The following is a 27,475-nucleotide window of genomic DNA, read 5'->3' as shown; positions in this document are numbered from 1 at the left end:
CTGTGTTTATCAGCAGCTCACGTCTATAGGGATGCTGGGGATGTGTTTCTGTGTGAGAAGGCTCCGTGTGGGGAGGGAGGCAGAGAGAGCAAGAGGAGGGCAGTCTGAGGTGAGCAGTACTGGTTAGCAGTTTTTTTTTCTTGTACAGCAGTTATTCTCCTATGACAGGTGAACTGTAGCTTTCCTGTCACTATAGTCTTGTAGTGCAATATCTGTGCTATGTGCCATGTGCAATGTGTAATGTGTCTGTGATATGTGCAATGTGTAATGTGCTATGCGCAATGTGTAATGTGCTATGCGCAATGTGTCTGCTCAATGTGCAATCTCTCTCTCATTAAATATTATTCTGCTTCAATTTATTAAATATTTCTTTATACAATATGGTTCAGAATTTTTTTTTGTTTTCCTCCTCTAAAACCTGGGTGCGTCTTATGGTCTGAAAAATACTGTAGATTACATACTTATGGCTGAATCTGCAGTCTGCATTTGCAGCATGGCTGTTGTTTGTAAACATTATACAGTATTCTGACATTGTATTAACCACCTGGCCGTTAACCCGACCTTGGTTTGGTGTAAAAACACTTGCAAAAAGTGTTAAACCTGAACTTTTCCCAGGTGGTTAAAAATGTAAACAAACGTTATATTGCAATCTGATTGTCATACATTGTATGACAATCGGATTACAACTGAAAGAAAATACTTACCCGGTCCCCGCAGCTCCTCCAGCAGCAATAAAAAATTTGCAATTGCTGCTGGCATCTGCAGTGGGATGTGAAGCACAATGCAGAAATCCTACATTGTGCTGTGCATCTCTCCGGAGATGTGAGCAGCAGCAGCTCCAGTATCTCTGTGAGCAGGCAGGGAAATCCCCCCCTCACATCACCCCGGGAGGATGAGTCATCTTCCGGAGGATGTGAGTGGTGATGTATGGGGGTGTGTCAGGGAGGGAAATTTAAAAGCAGATTACAATGTAATCTGCTTTTAAATGGTTTTTACAGTACAAAAACACCACACAACATGAAATAAAAATAAAAGTACATTTTTAATTTTATATTTTATTTTTAGATTACATTGTTGTCTATTATTTCGTTATTTTTTTTAATTATTATTTATAATTATGTATTATATGATAATTTATGATTATAATATAATAAATAAATATAATTATCATACCCGGGAGTTAATCCTAAGAATTACAGGCCCACAATCTAAACAAAAATTTCTATGCAAAAAAAATAGGATCACTTTTTGCATCAAAAAACTGACAGAATTAGAACGCTGGGGGGGTTAAGCTGATTTTTGTGTTTTTTAATTAATTTTATTAAAAGTACATTTTTTTTTTTTTACATGATTGTGTGTTTTAAACTTTTTTATATTCATGATATCTACTAGACCCTTGTTCGGACATATTTCTGTAACTTACAGGTCCACAATTAAAAAAAAAAAAATTTAATGAAAAACAGTGTACCGCTTTTGGTACAGAAATCTAGACATCAGTGTAACGCCCAGGTGGTTAAAGCTGCACAGCTGAATACAAAGTAAAATACACATCTGGGAGTTGTTTTGTACTTGGTATTGAAATAACACTTACTCTTTTTACATAAAATATGATGAAAAGTTTGATCATCTGGATTAGTGGTAGCAAAGGAGAGAAGAAAATACCAATCCTGCCGAAAAAAAAAAGAAAAAAAATATTTACTAAAAGCTGTGTTTTGCCCCCTACTGTGCAATGTTCATCTTTTACACTTTTACAGTTGAGGCAAGCATCTGTTAATAAAACCAGTGCTCAATAATGCAGTTAATAAACGCTCACATTTGGGGCATGTGCCACTAAGCTTTAGCTTGTACCAGTGGCATCAATTTGATATCCAAATTTTACCCAATTGCAAGTTGCACTGCTACTGATAACAAATGCTTCCCAACCCAATCATCCTTCGGAAACATTCAGCTATCTTTGCCTTTCCTTATCATTCATTTGCGGATAGTACTGGAAAGTGTAAAATGCATACATACCATGCCAATGTCTGTGCGTAAATTAAATCCAGTACATTTCTTGCTATATCAAACTCTGGAATTCCCAACTTTTTACAGCAACAAGTCCCAATAATGCTACAAAAAATAAAACATATTAGTATTTTTATTACAGCCTGTAGCAATATTCAGTCCTCAGGAAAACTGCTAGTTTCATCTAATACAGATTGGAGATGTAGAGATCACAAAGGGACCTGTCTATATTTCAGGAGTGTTATATTGCCTCCCACGTGAATGTGTGAAGCATGTTTTTGCAGAATTTGTGGTATAAAAGTGTAATAGTATGGAGTCATTTTCAAATGCACTTTTTTTTGCATTTTGTAAATCATGTCTTTCACGAATGCATTTTAACTGTTTTTTTTTCTCCATACATGTCAATAAAAGTGCTGCATGAATGCATGGTCGATCTCAACCACATCTTATATTTAAATTAATTTTTCTATGACCACCTGCAAACCTACTGCATTTTAAAAATGCAAACATGGCTATAGGCTACAGCAAACAAAATGTCTCTTTTAAAATGTTTAAAAAATCTGATTGCTTTAAACAGCTCCAATGATATTGCAACATTTAGAAATCAAATCAAATATAATGTCCCAACTTAACTATGAGTCTGGTAGATTTTTCTTTAGTTTAGTTTTAGTCTGCATCTGAAACATTTTAGGTGAAATCACATAAACTTTACATGTCCATTCGTTGAGCATGTACATGCTGCCAGATGTTATGTTTTAGCTTTGATTTAAGCAATAGTCTAAGATAAAAGGACATTACAGATGTATACATCTTAGGCCTTGCAATTCTGGAGAGATTTGCAATAAGAAATGCTCCACTTGATTCCAAGGTACTCCCTATGGCTAAAACTCAGAACTAATGAATAAATTGTAATGTTGCCTTCCCTGGCAGAGGACACAACAACATCACCAACCCTATAAAAGGGAATAGCATTGTTTTTATTTAAACTTTGTGTAAAGGTCTGCTTTAAGAGAAAAATTGGGTGTTCTCTAGCATTGTTAGTTTGAACTATTACATTTAATTTCATTTTAGGTTTTGGAATGTGTCAGTAGGTCCCGATCTTAGCATTTCAGAGTCATATATCTTACTGCCTCAAAAATTCTCCAAAAAAGGACCCCAGCAATACAAACAGGAAATCAATCACCACCAGCCGATATATGTCTTGTCCAACATATGATTCCCAGCACTGTGAAATAAAACATTACATAGAATTATTCCATCAGCATTATAAAATGTGCACAAATATGTGCAATACATTGTAATGTTCCACTGACTAATAGACTAATTCAAGCAAATACAAGAAAAATGGCACCAAAATCTTTTTCTGTATATACCAAAATTAAATACTGATAAAATTTAAAAACTTGTTAAATTACACATGAAAAAACATCAAACAATTTAAACATGTGAAAGGTTAAAATCTCAATACAAATGAGGCAGGTAAGTACATAGTGTTTGTTTTACATAGTTATCAAAAAATGAGCGGTTTCCCTGCTTCATCAGAGTTTTGATGCAGTTTTCTCTGCTTCATCAGAACAATATTTTATAAGATAAATAATGTATATGAATTTCTTAATAATGTATATTTGTATACAAATACTAAAGCTTTGTGACTATAATTTTCTCCTAAAATATGGAATATGTATTGTATTGGCCAGAAACAGAACAACCTTATATTCAAACAGATTATTGCTTGTGAAGACAAAACTTACAGACTTTGAGATGTAATTATAGTTGATAGTGCCTTAAAAGCTGCCGATGTTAGGAAAGCATCTGGCCGACGACTGATGCTGTGTGTCATTGCAATATAAAACACTGTTCGTTCTGTCTGGAGATGTCATTTGCAGCAGCCAGGAGAACTAAGATAGCAGCTGCCCCTGCTTCCTTTAGCCGTGCAGCCTGATGGATTTATGGCATCCCCAGCATCCCTTGTTAGGCTGTGCACAGCTGAAAGGGATTATAGAGGCCAATCAGCTCCTGCCTCAGCCGTGACCTGCTATTGGCTGCTGGGACTTTAAATCCTCTCTGCTCCTAGTCACCAAGGCCTGGTATAGCGTTACTGACCTTTGCCTGTTCCTGACAATCTGCTTGATCTCAGCCTGGACCGACCTTTGCCTGTGATCCCCAACTCTGCTTGTGGCTTTTCTTTTGTACCTCATTTGGTGGACTGATCTCCTGTGTTTGACTTCAGTTTGTTTCTGGATTCCCTGGTATTTCTGTACTGTTTATCGTTTGGCTCCTGGTCAGCTGCCGGCCTATTCGCAGACACCATCTCTTGCGCACTGGGTCAATTCATGGGGCAACTGAGTGCTGGGAGATGCAACTAGTCTCCCAAGGCTGAGCGGGGGCTGCTATAGGTGAAGACTGCAGCATTAGATTGGGGGACTGGTGCTGACCAGGGCCTTACAGCCGATTTCTCTCCAGGAAATAGGATGGTGATACCCTTTAGTGAAAGCAAACACAGCCATATAGTAGTATGGGAGTGTATTGAAAGATCCTGATTCATGCAGGTAAAAGACCTTGTAGCTCTAAAGGGAAATATATATATATATGTGTGTAATAATCTGTCCTTATTGCAGATTACAGATAGAGGAACACATATAATTAAAAAATGTAATCCTTACCAGAAATATTTCTAGGCATTCCTATCTTCAAATAGTAAAGGTCCTCAGGGAAGTAAGAGCCTTGAAGTGGATCCATGTGAGGAGATCAAAGGCAATGTCCAAAGGATCTTTACATATACTCCCATATTGCTATATGGCCATGTTTGCTTTCACTAAAGGGTAATACCATCCTATTTCCACAGGAGAAACCAACAGCTTTTAAAGCACTATCAACTATAATTGCATCTCATAGTCTGTAAGTTTTGTCTTTAAAAGCAACGCTTACGTGAAACACACGCACAGCTTACATTAACACGGTGGTCAGTGGGAACAATTCGTCTTACATTGCTTGCAATTGGGGAGGTTGCCACCCTTACAGATAGTCAAAAAGATCATCGGTGTCAATTAAACTGACCTGAAATTGCTTATTGCCCATGGAACCCCTAGCAACCTCTGGAGGAACCCCGATTGAGAAACATTGCACTAAAGCCACCCACAGTTGCAGACTATCACAATACAAGTGCGTCTATGGGGAGTGGGTCTCCTACTTTTCATGTTGGGCACAGTAAAGACAATAGTAATGAATGAAATATGGAGGGTGAGCATGGTCATTTGACTGTACTAGTGAGGCCACTGGCACCTCTAGGCAGATGCTTACTATCTCTGGTGGCACATCCAACCCTGGGTGTGCATTTTAGCACGCTTAGACGTGAAACCTAAATTTTAGTCAAATAGAGTAGACACAAAACAATCTAGCTCTTTAAATACCTTTTTGTAAAAATGAAAGCAGTATTGGAGCCTGAGTTTGACCAGGCATTAGCCTCCAGCAGTCCCTGTTCAGCAAAACTTAAATTTGAGAGAAAGAACTAGCAATTGCCTGTTGATATGCGAACAAGAAGCTTACTAATAGAAAGCGTTCCAGATCCAGAACAGCAGACTTAGTACAGTATGGGCTGAGAGTAAATGGGCTGGGAGTATCTTATAGTTTAACAAATGTACTGTGGGGGAAGGACTGGATTGAAAGGGTATATTCAACAATTCTGATTTAGGTTTAATATTAGAAAATGGCCCAGAATTTGTTTCTCAGCTGAAAACAGTGGTTCAAGGAAGCCTATTTGAAAAGAAAGAAAGAGAATTACAAGGGAGATGGACAGAATTTATGTGGTTAAAGATTTGTGATTCTGAAATACAGGAACATTGTGACCTGACAACAGTAATTACTGGCCACAAAGCTTTTTTAAGAACAATAAGAATGAAAACAGTCCGAAAAAAGAATTGTGATAACGGCATGACATTTTTTTAGGTGAGTCAATGATGTCAGTTTTGCAGAGCAGATTGTTTAGTTCATGAACAACTTTTACAAATAATTCTTTACTGTCCTTTTTTTTTTTTTTTGCATACATAGCATGTATATGGAAAAAGTGTTTCTCAATAAACCAGGTCCTTTAAGACAATATCCATTTGCAATGTGTGTTGTGCAACTTCTTTAGCCAACAATTACACTGCCCTACTTATAAAAGGGCTAGATTATCTCATTGCTCCCAAGGCTAAAGATTTTCAGTCCCCTCCTCCCCAGTTTGATTTTCTGTTTTTTCCATGTTGCAGTTTTCCCTTAGGGTAAATTCAGACTAGCAGTATAAAAAAGTAACAACTGCTAGGTGTGCAGAAGACATCCCAGGTGCTAGGCTTTTTTAACATTTGCAAATGCTTGTACATTGACAAGTGATTCCAATTAAAGTATATGCAGACGACTGGGAAAGTAAACTGCCCTTGGATACTAAATGTAATGTTCGAAAAAAAAAATCATGGTAACATTTCTGCAAGAAAATTGCCTGGAAAAAGGGATAAAAAACTAAACCATCTGTTCAGATATTAACCTTTTTTAAGCAGTACTGTGCGGTCCTACTTAAAAACAATGGTAGTGTGCCTTACCTTTTGACCTTTTTAAACCATGGTTAGCAGGAAAGTAAGTGAGATTGTCTCTCTAAAAAATCTTAGATATCAGTAAATACGTGTTTTTAAATCTTTCCCTACTCTCTCCAGAATAAAAAATTGTTTTTCACAAATTGCAGTGCAGGTAGCTAAATATTTTCACCAGCATTCACATGGCCAAATTGTAGCAAATTAGATTTATATTATAACTTTCAGAATGGTGACTTACCTCTAAGTTGCTTTCTGCTATTTTCTGTAGCCAGTAGTAGCACAAAATTCCAACAATTGAGATTTTCAGAAGAATATTTCTAAAAAAGGAATAACCATTTATACAATTCAGAATTATTATAACTTAATTCAGAATTTAGAAATAAAATAAGGTTAAAAAGGTCTTACCTAATAATCACTACATAGATTTCATGGTGGGGATACTTGAATTTCTCCACAAGGCCAAACATGGCATAGACCAAGGGCAAGATGAGATTAATAAGGGAGACTACCACTGGAACCAACAATGTTGCTGCTTGTTTTGTTAGCTCATTCAAACTGGAATTCTGTTGAAATAAAAAAATATTGTCTCGAATTATAGAATTACCAGCCATTGCTCCACAAAGATGCAAGCCACTGGTAAATGCAACGATGAGCACCCATCTGCTGAACTACATTATCACTATTACATACTAACTATCATTATTACATGTTTTAAATCACTTTTAGTCCACTGGCTAATTTAAGCCTGTACACATGTTAAATTTCTGATACTGGAAACAATCTTTCATTATTGTTTCCAGTAACAGAAGAATGAATAAGCACTGTACACACAGTATAGTGTTCTGTTCTATGGAGAGAAGAGGGCAACGAATCAGAGAGTGGCACCCAGCTGTGCTCTCTTCCATAAGAAAATACAGTGACCATCCCAGCTCCCTCACTCACTGATTCATCAGGACCTATTTGTGAATTTATGAACGTTAGAGGACCACTATACACATGCTAGATTTCTGCCTAAGTTGAACACATTTGTTCACCTTAGGTAACAATTTAGCACATGTACATAATTGTAACCCCGGAACATTCCAAGGAACCTTAAAGCCCAACTATATATTACATCTTAACAGTCATTAAATAAAGTTAATGTATTTAAATATTTTTAAGAGGTTTCTGCAATTAACTCACTTCCTGTTCCTTAATGGTTATGGTCATAATAATGGGTATCTAAAGACAGGTAAGTTCCAGTGTATTACATTTTTGTATTTGCATGTAGTTATCCAATAGATTATTGGGCCTTTGTTGACAGTGGTATCATGTAAAAGGAACTAGGGACATTCAACAGAACAGTAAAATGTACCCTAAAATACCACTGCTTTGATCATATTACATTTCTCCTAACTAAGCCTTTTAGAAAAAGTTGATACATGGACATACTTTTCATTAGTCCAGCATAATATAAAGAGAGAATACCAGTCCTTGTTTCCTTTAGCACTTTCAGGTTTATTTCTTCATGAAGTCCCCACCACCTAGTTTTCTGTTTACATTCTTGGTTTTACCCATCTGCTTTTCTAATTTTCCTATAAATGTTTAACTATATTTTTTATGGCCACTTTTCCTGATTCTGTTCCACCACAATTGGCTTTTGCATTTTTATTCTCTTATCTTTGTATGCACCATTGACAAGACCATTACCTCCCATCACCATAGAGCAGAACGGTGCTGTATGTACAGCACTCGTTCATGCATCGTGCAGTCCTTAGTAGTTGGAAAGAGTTATGAAAGATCTTTTCCAACGACAATATTTGCAGGTGTGTATGCAGCTTAGGTCTCCTATTTTTTTTTCCAAGGGTACAAAATAAATTACCTGAGTGGATCCTTCTACATGTACACAGAGGAAGTACACTCCAGCACAACAGCCAACTGCCAGCCCTATTGATATAATCCAAGTAACCGAGTGAATGGCAAGACGAGCCAACTTCTGACTAGTAGGAAGCTTGATTTTTTTCAATAATGCTTCTGACAAAGTTTCCTAGAATGAAAATATATTGTAAAAACTTTAAAAATAGGTTCAGATATTTGCAAATATTGGATTGTGCATATAATACCAGATTCCTTATATAGCCAAAACTTTACTGGTATATTAGTGGTATATGGTAAATGAGCATGGTGGTCAGAAGAATGTCACCCTTATATATATACAAAAAGATTATTTGTGCCACCTAAACTGATCTGAAAGTCACAAACTGCTCATTGATCATGGAACCCCTAGCAATCTCTGAAGGAACCTTGGTTGAGAAACACTGCCATAAGACATATACCATACCCAATACCCAGCACAGTGGACTAGGGATGAGCGAGCGAGATTTGTAAGTTCGATCTCGCGGCGAATCGGACTGTTCACGCTTACCAAACATTTAAGCGAGACGGCCTTGTAATTCTCCATGAGGTTGTGTTCGCGTTGAACAAACAAAGAAAAATGCAGGGGGCAGGAATGGCACGGCTGGGAGCGAATCATTTTCTCCCAGGATGCAAGGCAAGGCCTACCAGCCCAATCAGGAAAGACCTGAACACAGGCATATATATACAGGGAAAGAGGGAGGGGTTAGTTACTCCATCTTGTGTTCTGTGTCAGAGAAAGAAGCATGGAGAGAAGTTCATTGTGACAGGGACAGGTTTCTTGAAATATACAGATTGTGCAATTTTTAATGCTAGCTCTTGCTATCTAGCAAAAAAAGCAGAAACATTTCTGTCCTACTCTCCAAAAAAAAAAACCAAATATTTTATTCTGATAGCAATTGCTATGTATCAAAAAGCCAGAAAATTCTCTGTATTTCTCTGAAAAAATACAGATAATTTTCTCTGGTCCCACTTGCTGTCTTTCAAAAAAGCCAGAAAAATGTCTGTATTTCTCTTAAAAAAATACAGATATTTTATTCTGGTCGCACTTGCTATCTATCAAAATAGCCAGAACAATTTCTGTATTTCTCTCAAAAAAAAAAAAATTTTTTTATTATGATCCCACTTGCTATCAAAAAAAAAAAAAAAACAGAAAAATGTCTGTATTCCTCTCAAAAAAATACAGATATTTTATTCTGATCCCACTTGCTATCTATCAAAAAAGCCAGAAAAATGTGCTCCTGATGCTCTTGCTGCTGCCGCCTGTCAGTACTCTATTCACTATTTCACTATAATTGCATTACACGCTTCTCGGTGTCATTGACGATGCACTACACCCAGCTCTAGATGCCAGTTACCAATGCCGTCCACGCTCCTTCCCAAGGCCCACTGCCTCCTCCTCCTGCTGTTGCTGCTGCCTGTCAGTACTCCATTCACTTAAATTGTATTACACACTTCAGGGTGGCATTGGCGATGCACTACACCCAGCTCTAAATGCCAGTTACCAATGCCGTCCACGCTCCTTCCCAAGGCCCACCGCCTCCTCCTCCTGCTGCTGCTGCCGCCTGTCAGTACTCCATTCACTTAAATTGTATTACACACTTCAGGGTGGCATTTACGATGCACTACACCCAGCTCTAGTTGCCAGTTACCAATGCCGTCCACGCTCCTTCCCAAGGCCCACCGCCTCCTCCTCCTGCTGTTGCTGCTGCCTGTCAGTACTCCATTCACTTAAATTGTATTACACACTTCAGGGTGGCATTTACGATGCACTACACCCAGCTCTAGATGCCAGTTACCAATGCCGTCCACGCTCCTTCCCAAGGCCCACCGCCTCCTCCTCCTGCTGCTGCTGCCGCCTGTCAGTACTCCATTCACTTAAATTGTATTACACACTTCAGGGTGGCATTGGCGATGCACTACACCCAGCTCTAAATGCCAGTTACTAATGGGGTCCACGCTCCTTCTCAGAGCCCACCGCCTTCTCTTGCTGCTGTTGCTGCCGCCTGCCAGTACCTCTTTTCACTAAAATTGTAAACTTCTGGGTGGCATCGATGATGCACTACACCCAGCTCTGGATGCCAAATACCAATGCCGCCCACGCTCTGTCTCAGGGTCCACCACCTCCTCCTGCTGCTGCCTCCTGTCAGTACTCCATTCACAAAAAATGTATTACACACTTCAGGGTGGCATTGACGATGCACTACACCCAGCTCTAAATGCCAGTTACCAAATGCCGTCCACACTCTGTCTCAGGGTCCACCGCCTCCTCCTCCTGCTGCTGCTTGTCAGTACTCCATTCACAAAAATGGTATTACACACCTCTGGGTGGCATTGACGATGCACTATACCCAGCTTGAGATGCCAGTTACCAATGCGGTTCCCACTCGGTCTTAGGGCCCCCTGCCTCCTCCTCCTGCTGTTGCTGCTGCCGCCTGTCAGTACTCCATTCACTAAAATTGTACACTTCTGGGTGGCAATGACGATGCACTACACCCAGCTCTCCATGACACACACCAATGCGGTCTCCCTGGCGATAGCTGACCAGAGGCCACACACTGCTACTGCTCTCACTGACCCACTCTCCGTCTCTGGTCCTCCATCCTTTTGCCTCATGTCACCGCACTACATGTCCACAACTTAATGGGTGGCAATACTAATGTCATCTAGGTCATGATGCCAGCTAGCAATTATTATTTTTATGAATAAACAGGATTTATATAGCGTTAAGATATTATGCAGTTATGTAAATTCAAAAGGGGTGCGTACAATAAATAGCAATGCGTTTTCCTGCTGTTTTGACAGCAGAGACTGCTGCTACTGGGTTGAGTTCACCCTTTCTCAATGTCCTAATGTTTGTGCAGCATTCTGGACGCTGTTCATCATGCAAAAATCCTATTTGCCTGCTGTCACTTTGCCTGCCATTTTCTGGAAAACCACAAGGTCTTTTCTAACTTTTGTATTTTTTCCTTGTTGCCACTGTTCTCTTACACTTACCTAGCAAATTTTGTGGTTCTAACATGTATAGAGGCTTTGGTATTATTATTTAACGTTGGTCTGTTGACTTTACTGTATTTCATGAAATCAATAAGCTGAAATTTTGTGAACCAACTAGAAGTTCGAGGAAATTTTTGCGAGACTGTCAGAGGCCTTCTCACTCATCCCTACAGTGGATGGAGAGGATAGTACACTAAGCCCAACACAATGGATACAATACAAAACTGCACACAACAGACACAACACAAAGTGGCACACAAAATATCCTACACAATGGACAAAACATCCATTAACACGCTCCACACTAAACACAGTTGATTCAGCACAAAGCAAACTGTGTCTCCAAATCCAGCTAGCAGATGAAGACAGGCACAAAGTACAATGTACCTGTCTTTGCCCTTGGTGTCAAATCCAATCTTAGAACATTGGTGATATTCAGCTTTTAGAAAAATGGCTCCATTTACAAGAGAGATTATTTTTGAGTCTGCTTTACCAAAATAAATTTGTCCAAAACACAGGAAGCCTTTATCAGTTACACTCAATGTTTAATTTCATATCAGCACTAAAGTACATATAAGGGCAATACCATGGAGCCAGCTTTGTTCCCAGAAATCACAAGTCGTTCATTTGGTAGAAACCAGTTTTACTAGTTAATGCAGGAAACAAGAAACACAATATAGCATAGCAGAGTTTTTCATTTGACACCCATTAGGTCAATAGGTACAAGGAAGTTTGTTTTACTTTATACTCTACCTTTATTTGTGTACTGAGATATTTCTTCTTTAATTTCACAGCCTTTTCATTATTTATACTGAAATCCCAGCTGCACAGCAGTTTTGCGGCGTTTCCCGTAAAGGAAGCAGGGTTAATAAAGTTCTTCCTGAATGACTTTGCCATGCTGAAAAACACAACAAAAAGAACCAAAATACATTTTTACAAGCTTATTTGTATTGTTCTACAAGGAAACATATTGTTGTTAAATATATGGTGATTTTGTAGATCTGGTCTGTGTTTAAAATGATCAGAATTAAAACAATATTATTAAAAACTGTCATGTAATTCTGAAATACTACGCTTTTTCAACTTGTATTGCTTTTTTGAGCCAACAGGTCCAGCTTCGGAGTGCTTTGTGTTGCTTTATCAGTTGTATACAGAGATAAAGGTGAAATTAACACATAGAGATGAATCAATGTGAGCAATCCCTAAGGCTGGGTACACACGTGCAATAATTGTTGTTGGAAAGGATCTTTCACGATCGTTCCAGCGACTAAGGACTGCACGATGCATGAACGGTGCTGTACATACAGCACTTTTCTACGCTATGGAGAGGGGGGGGGATGATGGAGTGGCATTGCACACACAGTGCCATTCTTTTCTTTGCAGAATGGAGGGGGGAGGACCAATGATTAGCATTCCCAATTAGTTGTTCATCAATCAATCATAGCGGATGAAGCATGAACATATATCTGCTTTCCCATCTTTCAATAAATTGTCTCCCTTCTGAATGCTTTTTTGTTCTTAGCAGCTTTTTAGCTAAGATAGGTGTACCTGACCTATCCTGGCCTGTCTATGAGAGGGGAGCCACTGACTGTGCTGAGGCCTTTGTCTCTGAGTCTACATTGCTAATGTAGAATGCTAAACTGAGATTTCACACCTGGAGCAGCAGCAGGATATTACTGGCAGCAGGCTCAAAAGTCTGGAACAGTCGTACATAGTGTTGGGTCTCGACAGGAGTGTAAAGAAGCAACTGGGGTCCTTCTGCCTGCAGCGCGGTCAGGCATTTGTGTGGACCGCCCTGCTTCTAACTAGCTTTCTGGGACGGGGTTCTTCTGCCTGCACCATTGTCAGGCACTTGTCTGGACCTCCCTGCTTCTACCCATGTTTCTGTAGTTTTCAGGAATGAGGTCCTTCTGCCTGAAGCATGGTCAGGCACTTGTGTGGACCACTCTGCTTCTACCTAGCTTTCTGGGATGGGGTCCTTCCCCCTGAAGTGTGGTCAGGCACTTGTGTGGACTGGTCTGCTTCTACCTAGCTTTCTGTAGCTTTCTGGGATGGGGTCCATCTGTCTGAAGTGGGGTCAGGCACTTGTGTGGACCACCCTGCTTCTACCTAGCTTTCTTGGACTGTGTCCTCCTGCCTGCAAATGTCAGGAGCTTGGGTGCAGCACAATCACTGCAGTCCACATAAAATGGCCAGATGGGCCGTATTTTGCCCAAGGGCCTTGTGTTTGACGCCTGTGATCTAAAGCAACAGCTAATTTCTGGTAAAATTTGATCTGGTCAACTAAGTTTCTCACTTAGAAAAATAATAACCACGTCAGGTAAAGACTTTTTTTGTCTACAGTCACCTTCAGTAATTAAATACCAAGATATTAGTTTGCCCTAATTGCTTTATTCGCAGAACTCAGATCTATGGAAAGGAAAGGGTAGAAGGACAAGTAGGAGACAACCTGCTGTGTTCTCCACTATAGGAAATGACAGTGGTTGACTTTCGGTCTTTAGGGATCTGATTTGGGGAATTTTCATCTGGGATAATCACAATAACAGGCAAGGTCACTTTAGGACCCTTGTCACGTGCCCAAATCCTAAGTGCCAAATTATAAGTGCAATGGGAATTAATCCAGGGAATTCCATCATCATCATCATCATCTTCCTCTACTAACATCACTGATGAATTTACCTTCTTCATCTGCCTGCAACTAATGTCCACTTATCTCTCCTACAGGTACGTCTCCCATTCTGCCAAATCTCAGCCCTGTGTATGCAATTGTTTTCCCCTGCAACCCTCATCTGATATTGTATATGGTACGTCTCCCACTCTGCCAAATCTCAGCCCTGTGTATGCAATTGTTTTCCCCTGCAACTCTCATCTGATATTGTATATGGTACGTCTCCCATTGTAGATAAATTTATTGCACCAACTTTAATCTCCTCATAGATTTAACTGTTCACTATCCCTTAGTCCCAGCTGACTGAACATTGATATTTATTGCCCTGCCAACCCCTCCCCTCCCCAGGTTCAACTGATATCCCAAATTCCTTGTTACTCTGATCAGTCCATCCATAATCAGGGCCCAAATCACTTCTATTTACACAACAGGCAAGGTCACATGCCCAAATCTTAAGTGCCAAATTATAAGTGCAATAGGAATTCCATCATCATTATTCTCTACTAACATCACAGAATAATTCACCTTCCTCATCTGCCTGCAACTAATCTCCACTTATCTCTCCTTCTACAGGTATGTCTCCCATTCTGCCAAATCTCAGTCCTGTGTATGCAATTGTTTTCCCCTGCAACTCTCATCTGATTGTATATGGTACGTCTCTCATTCTGCCAAATCTTGGTTCTGTATATGCAATTGTTTTCCCCAGCAACCCTCATCTGATTGTATATGGTAGGTCTCCCATTGTAGATTAATTTATTGCACCAACTTTAATCTCCCCATAAATGTATCTGTTCACTATCCCTTAGTTCCTTATTAAATTCCTGATCAGTCCATCCATAATTAGGGCCCAAAGCACTTCTATTTAAACAACAGGCAAGGTCACCTGCCAAAATTATAAGTGCAATGGGAATTAATCTAGGGAATAAAAGCAGGAATTGGAACAGACTTGGACATACTGTTTTACTCTGCTACTCCAATCTCCTGCCTTTGGACTGATTTATCCACCTGGACTCCAACACTTCCTCTGCTGCTGCCATTCTGAACTAGTATTTCATCAAACCATCTCTTTGACTGAATCATCATATCCCACTCCTGGAACTCAGCAAGTTTACAAGCCTCACTTCAGCCCATATTACAGGACTGCTTCTCATGGACTTCAGTTTGCCACATTGTTTAATGTACGCCTATGGTTCCCTATTATCTGTAAAAATGTATTAGTCACCCTGCTCTCTCTTTGTTGGCACTACTCCCTGTCCTCCGCAGTCTGATATCTTATTGTCTCTCTGCTCTTTCACTCTCCTTATTTCTCTGTCTGTGCTCCTGCACCTTTTTTCTGTACTGCTACTCTCTGGTGACATCTCACCCAACCCGGGTCCCCCACACAGCCTCTCCCTTCCATACACTCTCAGCAAGACACTCTCTTCTCCTAACCTCATCCCCATTCACCCTACCCATAAGTTCTTATCCCCTCTCTCTGGCAGTCTATGGAATGCCAGATCTGTTGGCAATAAACTAGGCTCTATACACAACCTTATCCTTTATAAATCTCTGAACTTTCTGACTCTCACTGAAACCCCTAGACCTGGCAACAAAGTAGGGAGTGGTGTGGGTCTCATTCTCCCACCTACCCCACTCACTCATTTTCAAATCTTTTGAAGTCCAATCTGTCCGTCTCTTTAGGTTCTTACCCCTCATTGTTGCTGTTCTCTACTGCCCCCCCGGCCCAGTATCACAATTTTTGGACAACTTTGCATCCTGGCTCCCACACCTTCATCCTTGCTAACTTTAATGTTGCAATGGATGAGCCCAACCTTCCCTCCTCAGCAAAACTGCTCTCGATTACTTCCTCATTTGGATTCACTCAGAACATCAATGGCCCCACACACATAGCCAGACACACTATGGACCTAGTATTTTCTAAACTCCGCAACCTCACCCTCCTTGACAACTCACCATTTCCCCTTTCTGATCAAAACCTTATCCTAAACCTATCGAAATCTTGCCCTCCCTTGTCACATCCCAGACCTGGTTAATGGCAGAGAGATATCCGTAAACTTGACCACAACCTTTTCTCAAACTGCCTTGCGTCCCTAACCCCCGCTCTCCCAAAACCACCTCCCCAGATGAAGCTGCCACCATGTTAAACCACCCTCTTTTCTTGGCTTTGGATAAAGTTGCCCCTGCCACCTTCCGCTACCCCCGCCCTCCCGACCCTGGCACAACACTCACACCAAATGGCTACAAAAGACTGTTCATGCAGCTGAGCGTAAGCGCTGACTTCATGGACTACAAAGCCAAGCTACAAAGCTTTAACACTGGGCTCACTGTCACCAAGCAAAATTATTTCTTCGCTGTCATTTCCTCTCCAACCCACCCAACCTCTTCGCAACAACTGACTCCCTCCTTAACCCCACACCTGCTCCCCCCGCAACATCCTTCTCTGCCGAAGACATTGCCACCTACTTTAGAGATGAATTAGACAAAATAAGACATGATGTCTCTGCTCACCGGGCCACTCCAACCATACCCACCCCTTCCACCTGTAAAACATTACTGGCCTCCCTCAGCCCTGTTACTGTGGACGAAGTCTCCTCTCTCATCATCTCCATCTACTACCTGTCCACTTGACCCAATTCCCTCGGATCTACTCCGTGCCTATTCCTCCACCCCTGCCCTGACCGAACTATTCAACCTCTCCCTTTCTATTGGTAAATACCCCTCAGCTTTCAAACATGCCATAATTCCCTCTATCCTGAAGAAACCCTCACTAGACCCCTCCCTACCCTCTAACTACTGTCCTATTTTCCTTCTCCCATATGTCTCCAAACTTCTTGAACGCCTTGTCTACAAAAGACTCACCAATGACCTCATCAGAGCTAAGTCTCAAGGCAACTTTTCCCTGCTCCTTCGCCTTGATCTTTCCTCTGCTTTTGACACTGTTGATCACCCCCTTCTAATACAAATCATGCACTCCACTGGTATCAGTGACACTGCTCTCTCTTGGTTTGCTTATCTGTCTGACCGCTCCTTTCAAGTTTCTTTCAATGGTAATTCCTCCTCGCCCACTCTCCTCCCTGTTGGTGTTCCCCAAGGGTCAGTCCTTGGACCAGTTCTCTTTTCTCTGTATACCTCCTCTCTCAATAGTCTCATGTCCTCTTTTGGCTTACAGTACCATCTGTATGCTGATGACACTCAAATCTGTCTATCTACCCCTGACCTGTCTCCCTCAGTCCTGGATAAGGTCTCATGCTGCCTGTCAGCCATTTCATCATGGATGTCTGACCGATTTTTGAAACTCAACCTGGATAAAACAGAACTCATCATCCCCCCCCCCCCCTTCAAATTCCAAATCTCCCCCTGGCATAATTCTATCTGTTAACACTGTTATTCCCCCCTCCCTTCAGGCACGTTGTCTTGGTGTCACCTTTGACTCTGCCCTCTCATTTACCCCCCATATTCAGAACATTCTAGGTCCTGTCACTTTCATCTATGCAACATATCTAAAATCTGCCCCTACCTGTCCCCTGAGACCACCAAACTCCTTGTACCTGCTCTTATCATCTCTCGTCTGGACTACTGTAACCTCCTCCTCTCTGGTATTCCACTAACCTGACTCTCTCCTCTTCAATCTATTATGAATGCTGCAGCCAGACTCATCTATCCCTCCCTCTGCTCCTCCTCCTCTGCATCTCTTTGCAGATCTCTACACTGGCTTCCATTTCACCTTAGAATCAAATTCAAGCTCCTGTGCTTTGTCTTCAAATCCCTACACAGTTATTGTCCCACTTACATTTCTGACCTGGTAAAAAAAAGTACTCCCCCAGCTGCTCCCTCCGCTCCTCCAATGACCTACTAATGACTTCCTCACTCATAACCTCATCACACGCATAGATACAAGACTTCTCCAGAGCTGCCCCAACTCTCTGGAATGGTCTTCCTTTTCTTCGTCCTTGGCTTGCTCCTACTTTCTGCTTATTTGAAAGAGTACTCAAAACCCATTTTTTCAAACTTGCCCACCCATCTTCTTCTGTCCTTTGAAACCATCACTACTTCCCACCATTACATATCTCCCATCCTATTGTGTGTAAATTCCCCCACCTACTAGATTGTAAGCTCTTTGGGGCAGGGTCCTCTCTTCCAGTATCACTGTCAGTATTAGCCTGTCATTTGCAACCCCTATTGGGCTTTGTAATATGTTGGCGCTATATAAATCCTGTTTATTAATGATAATAATTCCTGAGCAACAATAATTTGTCTTGTGTACGTGGCTTCAAAGAATGAACATTGACCCTGTGCTTTTCCACAATAATTGTTTTATTACTCTAGCTTCTGTTATCAGTGTTGGAGCTCCTTTAAGGTATTCAACCTAGTATTCCTTTAATCTCTTCTGTTTCATCTTTTAATGAAAAAGTGTAATCTTTTAATGTATTTTTAGTCATACATAAAAGGGATTAACTAAATGTAGTGTATGAAAATAGGGGCAGCTATAGCAATACACATAAGCTCTTTTTTTGCTTGCACCTTTTGCTGTTTGAAGACATACAGCTCAGCCTGAAAATCTCTTTGTGAAGCATGAACATATATTCACTTTCCCACCTTTCATTAAATTGTCTCCCTTCTGCATCAACATTTCTCTTGTTGGACATTTTGGGAGTGATTGCTTTTTTGTTCTTAGCACCTTTTTCTGAGATAGGTGTACCTAATCTATCCTGGCCTGTCTATGTGAGGTTAGCCACTGACTGTGCTGAGGTGGAGTCTGGAGACATTGCTAATGTAGCATCCCACAGAGATTCCACACCTGGAGCAGCAGAAGGATACTACTGGCAGAAGAATCGGGACTCTGGAACAGTGGTGCTTAGTGCTGGGTCTCGACAGGAGTGTGAAGAAGCAACTGGGGTCCTTCTACCTGCAGCATGGTCAGGCACTTGTGTGGACCACCCTGCTTCTATCTAGCTTTCTGTGACGGAGTCCTTCTACCTGCAACGTGGTCAGGCACTTGTGTGAACCTCCCTGCTTCTACCTAGCTTTCTGGGATGAGGTCCTTCCCCCTGAAGCATGGTCTGACACTTGTGTGGACCTCCCTGCTTCTACCTAGCTTTCTGGGACGGGATCCTTCTCCCTGAAGCGTGGTCAGGCACTTGTGTGGACCCCCCTTGCTTCTATCTAGCTTTCTGTAGTTTCCTGGATGGGTTCCATCTGCCTGAAGCATGGTCAGGCACTTGTGTGGACCGCTCTGCTTTTACCTAGTGTTGTGGGACGGGGTCCTGCTGCCTGAAGCGTGGTCAGGCACTTGTGTGGACTACCCAGCTTCTGCCTAGCTTTCTGGGACGTGGTCTTTCTGCCTGAAGTGTGGTCAGGCACTTGTGTGGGCCGCGCTGCTTCTACCTAGCTTTTTGGGACTTTGTCCTCCTGCCTGCCTGTGTCCTTTTGTTAGTTGTTTGGATGCAACACGGTCACCGCAGGCCACATAAAATGGCCATAAGGGCTGGATTTGGCCCATGGGCCATGTGTTTGACACCTGTGACCTAAAGCAACAGCTAATTTCTGATAAAATTTGATCTGGTCAACCAAGTTTCTCAGAAAAATAATTAAACGTCAGGTAAAAACTATCTTTTGTCTATAGTCACCTTCAGTAATTAAATACCAAGATACTGAAAGCACCCGATCACCTTGAGAGGGATCTCCTGCTCACTGAGCAGGTAGTTACTGGCTTAGATGTGGAGGGTGAAGAGGTTAATCAGGATGAACATGTAGGGAGATAGGTTAATGTAGTTAGAGGGAGTGGTGGGGCACCCAGCAAAAGAAGGCCAGCCCTGTGCTTGAGCACCCTAACATGTTTGCAAAGTTATGTGAAGATGTGCAGGTGGCAACTCTAGATGGTACTGCTAACATCCGGGACACTGACACATCCGGGGTTACTGTTAACAGACGGGAGAGCAGCACATCTAGTAGTGGAGGGGAGGGAAATGCAGGAAGGAAAAGACAATTGGTTGTCAAAGGGAATTCTATGATCAGCATGACTGATAGAATAGTTTGTTGCCCGGACCCCTTCAACCGAATGGTTTGGTGTCTCCCTGGTGCCAGGGTTCCTCATGTGGTACACCAAGTGGACAAATTACTGGGAGGGGCCATACAGGAACCAGCTGTCTTGGTCTATTTTGGAAGCAATGACAAGATAGATGGAAGATGGAGGATCCTTAAAAATCAGTTTAAAAACTAGGTTTCAAGTTGAAGGAAAGGACCTCCAAGGTAATGTTTTCTGGAATATTACCTGTACCATGCGCAACACAGGAAAGGCAGAGGGAGCTTAGGCAGCTAAACGCATGGCTTGAGTCCTGGTGCAAAAAGCAAGGGTTTGGGTACATGGAGCACTGTACTGACTTTTCATTGGGGTACAACCTGTATGCCAGAGATGGTTTTCACCTAATTGAAAGGGGGTCAGCTGTGCTAGGGGAAAGGTTTAGGGGAATAGTGGAGGGATATTTAAACTAGGAAAAAGGGGGTGGGACAGGTAAATAAGGTGGCAGAAAGGTTCAGGGTCAGCAGTCAGCCACTAGTAGAGGGTGGATTGGGGATAGTTGGGGGGAGGGATATGGATAAATGTATGGAGCTTCCCATGTTACAAACAAACAATGGATTGTGCAGTACGAGTTGTACTGAAAAACAAAACAATTTGGCAAACAATGCTAGTAAATGCAGCAATGGTTTAAAGAGCCTGTTCATGCTAGAAGTCTAGCAAACAAAATAGAGGAGTTGGAAGCCTTAATGAGTGAAGAGCATTATGACTTTGTTGGCATTGCTGAATTCTGGCTTTGTCCTTCGCATGACTAGGCTGTCAATATTTCTGGTTATACTCTCTTTCATAAAGACTGAGTTAAATGAAACGATGGTAGTGTCTGTTTGTATCTGAGAAGTGATCTGAAAGTGAATGTGAAAAAAGAAATTGCAGATGGAACACGTGATGAGGTTGAGGCATTATGGGTGGAGTTGAATGTGGGGTTGAATAACACACAATTAATTATTGCAGTCTGATATAGGCCCCCAGTTCTAAGAAAGAAATCGAAAATTAACTACTAGCACAGATAGAAAAAAGTGTTTTAATCAAGGCAGATTTCAACTACCCTGACATTGACTGGAGTAATGGCACTACAGAAACAGCAAAAGGGAGGAAATTTGTGAATTTAATACAAGATAATTTTAAGGAACAATCTATAGAAGCCCCAACTAGAAATGATACTCTGCTGGACCTAGTTCTTTCTAACAATGTAGAGCTTATAACAAATGTGCATATAAAAGAGAATCTGGGTAGCAGTGACCATAATATGATTTAATGTAAGCTGTAAACAGAAAGCAAAAACAGTAAAGATAAAAACATTTAATTTTAAGAGAGCAAATTTTCCATTATTAAGGACGGCTCTCTGTGACTTGGACTGGGAGACAATATTGTCCTCAAAGAACACAGACGATAAATGGGAATGTTTCAAGTCTGTTCTACAAAAGCACACTGAAAAATATTTTCCAATGGGTAATAAATTTAAGAGGCTAAAACCTATGTGGCTCACAGCTGATGTTAAAAAGCCATAAGGAACAAGAAAATGGCATTCCAAAAATATAAAACTGAAGGATCACCTTCATCGTTTGAGAACAATAAAAAATATAACAAAAGATGTAAAAAAGAAAAAAAAAATGTGTAAAACTTCAAAATGAAAGACAGATTGCAAAGGAAAGTAAGACAAACCCCCGACACATTTTAAATATATTAACAGCAAAAAGATCAGGTCAGAGTATGTAGGCCCCTTGAAGAGGATGTCTTTGGGTTGGTAACTGGGGATAAAGTAAAGGCAGATTTACTAAACACTTTTTTTTTAGTTCTGTGTACACAAAAGAAAATGGCAGAGCTCAAGTCCAAATTCATAATAGCAATGTCACTGCCTTAAATGAGTCACAATGGCTCAACGCCCATAGTTGGACAGGTCCTAGAGAGTTTGATAAAGAACCACATAGGGGAGTTTCCGCTAGAAAATATTAATATAAGTGATAGTCAGCTTCAAGACAGAAAGACAGAAGTTGTCAAACAAATTTACTCTCATTTTATGAGGAAGTAAACCGGTAGACAGTGGAAAAGCAGTTGATATAGTGTACTTGGATTTTGCTAAAGCATTTGACACTGTACCCCACAGACCGTTAATATGCAAGTTAGGGTCAATAGGTTCACAAAAGTCAATCTGTAAATGGATAGAGAACTGGCTTAAAGATTGCATCCAGAGAGTTGTAATTAATGATTCATACTCTGATTGGTCTAAGGGTATTAGTGGTGTACCCCAGGATTCAGTGTTGGGACCTTTAGTGTTTAACATCTTTATAAATGATATAGAGTTTGGGATTTCTGTGTTTGCAGGTGACACCAAACTATGTAATGGAATTAAGTCCATACAGGATGTCTATAATCTACAAGCAGACCTGGATGTACTGTGTGATTGAGCGGCTATGTCCCAAATGACATTTGATATAAATAAATGTAAAATTTATGCACTTGGCAGCTAACAACATGCATGATTCATACTGTCTAGGGGTAATACATTTGGGGGAGTCAGAAATGGAAAAGGATCTGGCGGTTCTGGTGGATCATAGACTTAATACCAGCATGCAATGCCAAGCTGCAATATCCAAAGCTAATAAAGTGCATTTTTTTTATTAAAAGAGAATAGACTGCAGAGATGAAGACATAATCCTGCCCCTGTACAAAGCATTGGTCACACCACATCTGGAATATGCAGTCCAGTTTTGGGCACCAGTTCACAAAAAGGACATTGTGGAATTGGAGAGATTGCAGCGAAGGTCAAATAAACTAATAAAAGGAATGGAGAAGCTCAGCTTTGAGTGAAGCTTTGCTTAACTGAATCTATTCTCCCTTGTGAAGAGACGTTTAAGGGGGGATATGATCACCCTGTATAAATATAAAAATGGTCCACATAGAGAACTCCCTTCCTAATTATTCACTTTGAGATCATTACAAAAAACAAGAGGGCACTCTTTGCGTCTGGAGAAGTTTAAGCTCCGGATAAGGAAAGGATTCTTCACTGTGAGGTCTTTGAAAATTTGTAATCGGCTCCCTCAGAAAGTAGTTTCAGTAACTACTATAGATTGCTTTAAGAAAAAGCTGGATGTTTTTCTAGAAGCAAAGAATATAACTGTGGATTAAGGATTTAAAGTAAAAATAACAGAGACTGCTGATCCAGGGAACATCTGATTGCCACCTGGAATCAGGAGGATTTTTTATCCCTTGTTGAAGCAAATTGTACCAAGGGTTTTTTTTTGCCTTCCTGGACCAGCAATGTCTTTTAGGGTTTTAAATCTGGGATATGTTTATTTCCCTAATGGTTGAACTTGATGGACTTGTTTCTTTTTTCAACCTAACCTACTATGTAACTATACAAAGGAAAGGTGAGAAAGACAAGTAGGAGACAGCCTGCTGTGTTGTCCCCCGTTGGAAATGACAGTGGTTGACTTTCAGTCTTTAGGGATCCTATTGGGGGACTTGGGAATTTTCACCTGAGATGATCACAATCATTAATCCCGAGCAACAATATTTTATTACTCCAGCTTCTGTTGTCAGTGTTGGAGCTCCTCTCTTCTTTTTCATCTTTTAACGCAAAAGTGTAATCTTTTAATGTATTTTTAGTCATAGAGATTATCTAAATGCAGTTTATGAAAATAGGGGCAGCTATAGGAATACACATAAGCTTGTTTTTTTTCGCTTGGGTCTTTTGCTATCTGAAGACATAAAGCTCAGTCTGATAATTTGCTACTTTGCTAATTTGATAAGTTCCATACAGATATCAGATGGGCATCACATCACCATTGCTGTAAATGATCTTTCGTGGTAATTTACAGTGACAGATAAATGAGTGAGCACTATACACACAGCATTATTGTGTTCAATGGGGGGGGGGGCACCCCACCCCACCCCACCCCACCCCACCACACCCCACTGTGTTCTCCTCAAAAGGACTGCAAATTTCCAAGCATAACATTATTTTGTATATTATGAATAAAGTTTTATGCTCATCGTGTATGTAGACTCTGATTCCTGCTTTGTAATGCTAAAGAATGGTTGTGCTCAGTACTTGGATTTAAAATCCTTTAATCATGGATGCCCTTGAGTGGTCTGTATGCAAACGCAGTCAGCCTAGGAATGCCTACCCATCCAGAGTGACATCTGCCCATCAAGGAATTTTGATATTTTCAAATCCCCTACTAAAAGCAATTGTACTGCTTACATTGGGGTTGAGAGCTCTAAAAGCAGAACTAAACCCTGCTATACTTGTCCTGGTTCCATCGCAGGACACCGCCGTCTTCTTCCATCTTCTCTTCATAGATACAATCTTTGGCCAGGCCAAGATGATGTAATTACTGCACAGACCTACAGGAGTTCCCTTCAGTCTCGGTAAGCGCAGGGGAAGCTGGGATTGCCAGGTATCCTGGCAACCAATGCTGAGCTGCGCATACACGGATCAGTGTTTTTCACAGTTCCCTGGAGCGAGCAGGCAGCTAAGAATATTTATTGCAGAGGAAATATTGCCTGTCCCTTTCTGCAATAATGTCCTGTCTGATCAAAAATTCGTAGAAGTGCAGCCCTATTTCTGCTTTAGGAGAGATACTAAGGCTGCGTACACACGTACAATATATGTCGTTGGAACGAACGATCTACGAAATATCGTTCAATAATTAACAAAAAAGGCAACAATGACTGGTGAACAACGCCGTCGAACGAGGAATCTTACTGGAAATGATTGAACGACTATCCCGGCGGATCTGATTGGGCGACGATTGTTTGTAATCTATTGTGTGTACAGTCGTTCAGTGATGGTGGTTCTGTGATACACTTCCCCTGTACATGTCACTTCCTGCATCCTGCACTTCCTGTTTGAACGATCGTTTCTAGTATGTGTATATTATTGATGGATTATATTTGAATGATCATATCGTTACAGCATGTACAGAATCGTGCACAATACGTTCAAAATGATTGTGAATAATCGTTGATCAGTCGTTAATGGTTTATTTTCAAACAATAATTATTGCATGTGTGTCCCTACCGTATTTTCCGGCGTATAAGACGACTTTTTAATCCCGAAAAATCTGTGCCAAAGTCAGGGGTCGTCTTTTACGCCGGGTACCAATACTTACCTGCAGCTTGCTTCAGGTCCGGTGTCCCCGCGAGTCCTCCTTCACGTCCGGAGTCCTGTGCAGCTTGCGCGAGTCCTCCTGTGCAGCAACGCGAGCCTGCACAGGAGGACGTGAGCCTGGATTGGCTCTCCAGTGGAGAGCCTGGATTGGCTCTTCACTGGAACACGCCCATTCATTAAAGGAACGCGCCCATTCATTACTTAGAACTAGTACTGTACTGTTCCTTCTACCTCTCAGTTCTCGCACAGTCTCAGTTCTCGCATAGTGAGATTTGACAGGCAGAAGGAACAGTACAATACTGGGCGTATAACACGACCCCCAACTGATTGGTTACAGTGGGGGGTCGTCTTTTACGCCCAGTCGCCTTATACACCTGAAAATACGGTAGCTTATGTCACAGTGCTAGGATGTTTTCAGTAGACTATGTATTGCACCCTTGCACCCCCTCCAGCCGTGATCTGCCTGTATTGTGTAAGGAATCGAAGAGACCAAGTGATGATGCCACTAAGACTGAAAAGATATCTGTAATGCAAACAGAAAAGTTTCATTTAAAAATGTTGTTAGCAAGTTGAGGGGGTGGGAAGAAGGAAGAAGGGTAGGCAAAATAAAAGTAGAACTTCAACTTTAAGTAGCCATATTATTCACCCTAAAAAGAATAAAAAAAGACTCGGTTACAGTGGCGAACAGGCTGGTGAAAATGGTGCCACTGCAGGAGCCCCCCTGACACACACACACACACACAGGGGCTCCAAGTCAGGTTGACAGGGGGGCTCCAGGTAATTTATTGGCTTTTGATTGGCTTTCATTTGCTTCAGATGGGGTTTTCATCACCATATAAGTCTTAAGGAATACAAATGGAATTTGGAGCAGGTCAGGCGCATGTCAGAAGGAGACAAATTGCAGGTCAGATGGTCCTGTCAGTGAATTATAAAAAATCTCAGAAGCATCCTAAACTGATGCCATTCACATATGCCCAATTTAAATTGACCCAGGCTCTATAATTATGGTATGATTGCAGAAAAATAACCAAAAAACATTTTTTAAACTCTCCAATGCTAGATAAGAGCCTCCCACATTATCTGCTGACATTTGTTTAACCTTTAAATTTCATTGGGTTGTACAGTCCAATCTAAGAATTTGTTCTTCAAAGCTAGATACATAAATATGCTTGGTTTGCACAATTATGTAGGCTTATACCTATAGAACAAGTGTTAGCTTAGAGTAAATATTAAAACTGGCTGGAATTTTCCCAGGATAGCTAAATATTATTTTTAAATAATAACATTTATGGCAGGATCTGAAGGTGAGATGATGATCATTACCTGGTTAGCCAATTCTGGATAAATAAGAGAAGATAATTATTAAGCTTTATATAGATTTTACCAATAAAGCCCTGGTGCTACATTCTCTGTGTTAGGCCATGTTCAGACCTCCTTTTTTTTAATCTTTTGTAAGTATTTTTACAACCTGCAAATGATTACGAAAGCATTGTAAAAATAGTTTTAAATAAAAAGGAATGGGTCTGGTTTTTTTGTGCATGCTTTCACAGGCTTTAGGCTTTTACAAGTGTTGGTTCACAAGCACCATGTAGCATCCAGGGTCGTTTTTGCCTTGGTTGCTCCATTTTTAAATAGCCTCAAAAAGACTATATCACTCATCCAAGTGAATATATCATATAATAGAGCCCTGCTCTGTATGTAGTAGTAGAGATGCTTTATTTCTTACCTGAAAAGCAGGATAAGGAAGCAGGTAGACAGATACAATCCAATAGTGAAGATATATGCAAGCTGCATATTATAAGGTGCAAGATTTGCCTCCTTCCTGATGGTGTCATTTGTGTAAAATCCATAATACAAAACTGTTTTTTCAAAATATCCCTAAAAATGAAAAACAAAGTTTAATGCAATTACAAGGATAAGGTTCTTTAATTTAGGCAATTTTCAAATATCATTGTAATCAGCTAAAAATAACTGTGTATGTAGATAAATGTGTTTACTGCATGATGGTTAGTTTTATTTTGTCTTGAATGGAGCAATATTGACAACTGCCCATACAATTACACAGATCTTTTGAATGTAATCATGTTTGGGCTTTTTGTCGAGTCCATTTTCTTTAACTTTTTCTCAGGATACCAGGGTGTTAGAGATTGACTTGGTTC

At 40.8% G+C, this 27,475-nt stretch overlaps 1 protein-coding gene across 2 annotated transcripts in view; it reads right to left on the bottom strand.

Moving 5' to 3' along the window:
- TMC5 (transmembrane channel like 5) overlaps nucleotides 1-27,475 on the bottom strand; it is an 89,693-nt gene that overhangs the window by 11,504 nt on the left and 50,714 nt on the right. For both annotated transcript variants that reach the window (XM_072419020.1, XM_072419021.1), the window contains exons 9-16: nucleotides 27,043-27,194; nucleotides 12,213-12,357; nucleotides 8,431-8,595; nucleotides 6,975-7,132; nucleotides 6,808-6,886; nucleotides 3,132-3,229; nucleotides 2,014-2,109; nucleotides 1,592-1,667 (exon numbers count right to left, since the gene is read on the bottom strand). In XM_072419020.1, coding sequence (XP_072275121.1) covers nucleotides 1,592-1,667; nucleotides 2,014-2,109; nucleotides 3,132-3,229; nucleotides 6,808-6,886; nucleotides 6,975-7,132; nucleotides 8,431-8,595; nucleotides 12,213-12,357; nucleotides 27,043-27,194 — 969 coding nt within the window. The remainder of the gene's footprint in view (nucleotides 1-1,591; nucleotides 1,668-2,013; nucleotides 2,110-3,131; nucleotides 3,230-6,807; nucleotides 6,887-6,974; nucleotides 7,133-8,430; nucleotides 8,596-12,212; nucleotides 12,358-27,042; nucleotides 27,195-27,475) is intronic.

Source organism: Pyxicephalus adspersus, chromosome 7, assembly GCF_032062135.1.
Source record: "Pyxicephalus adspersus chromosome 7, UCB_Pads_2.0, whole genome shotgun sequence".
Classification (NCBI taxonomy): domain Eukaryota; kingdom Metazoa; phylum Chordata; class Amphibia; order Anura; family Pyxicephalidae; genus Pyxicephalus; species Pyxicephalus adspersus.
Note: the sequence above shows the minus strand (reverse complement) of the source record. Positions and strands in the feature narration are given on the sequence as shown.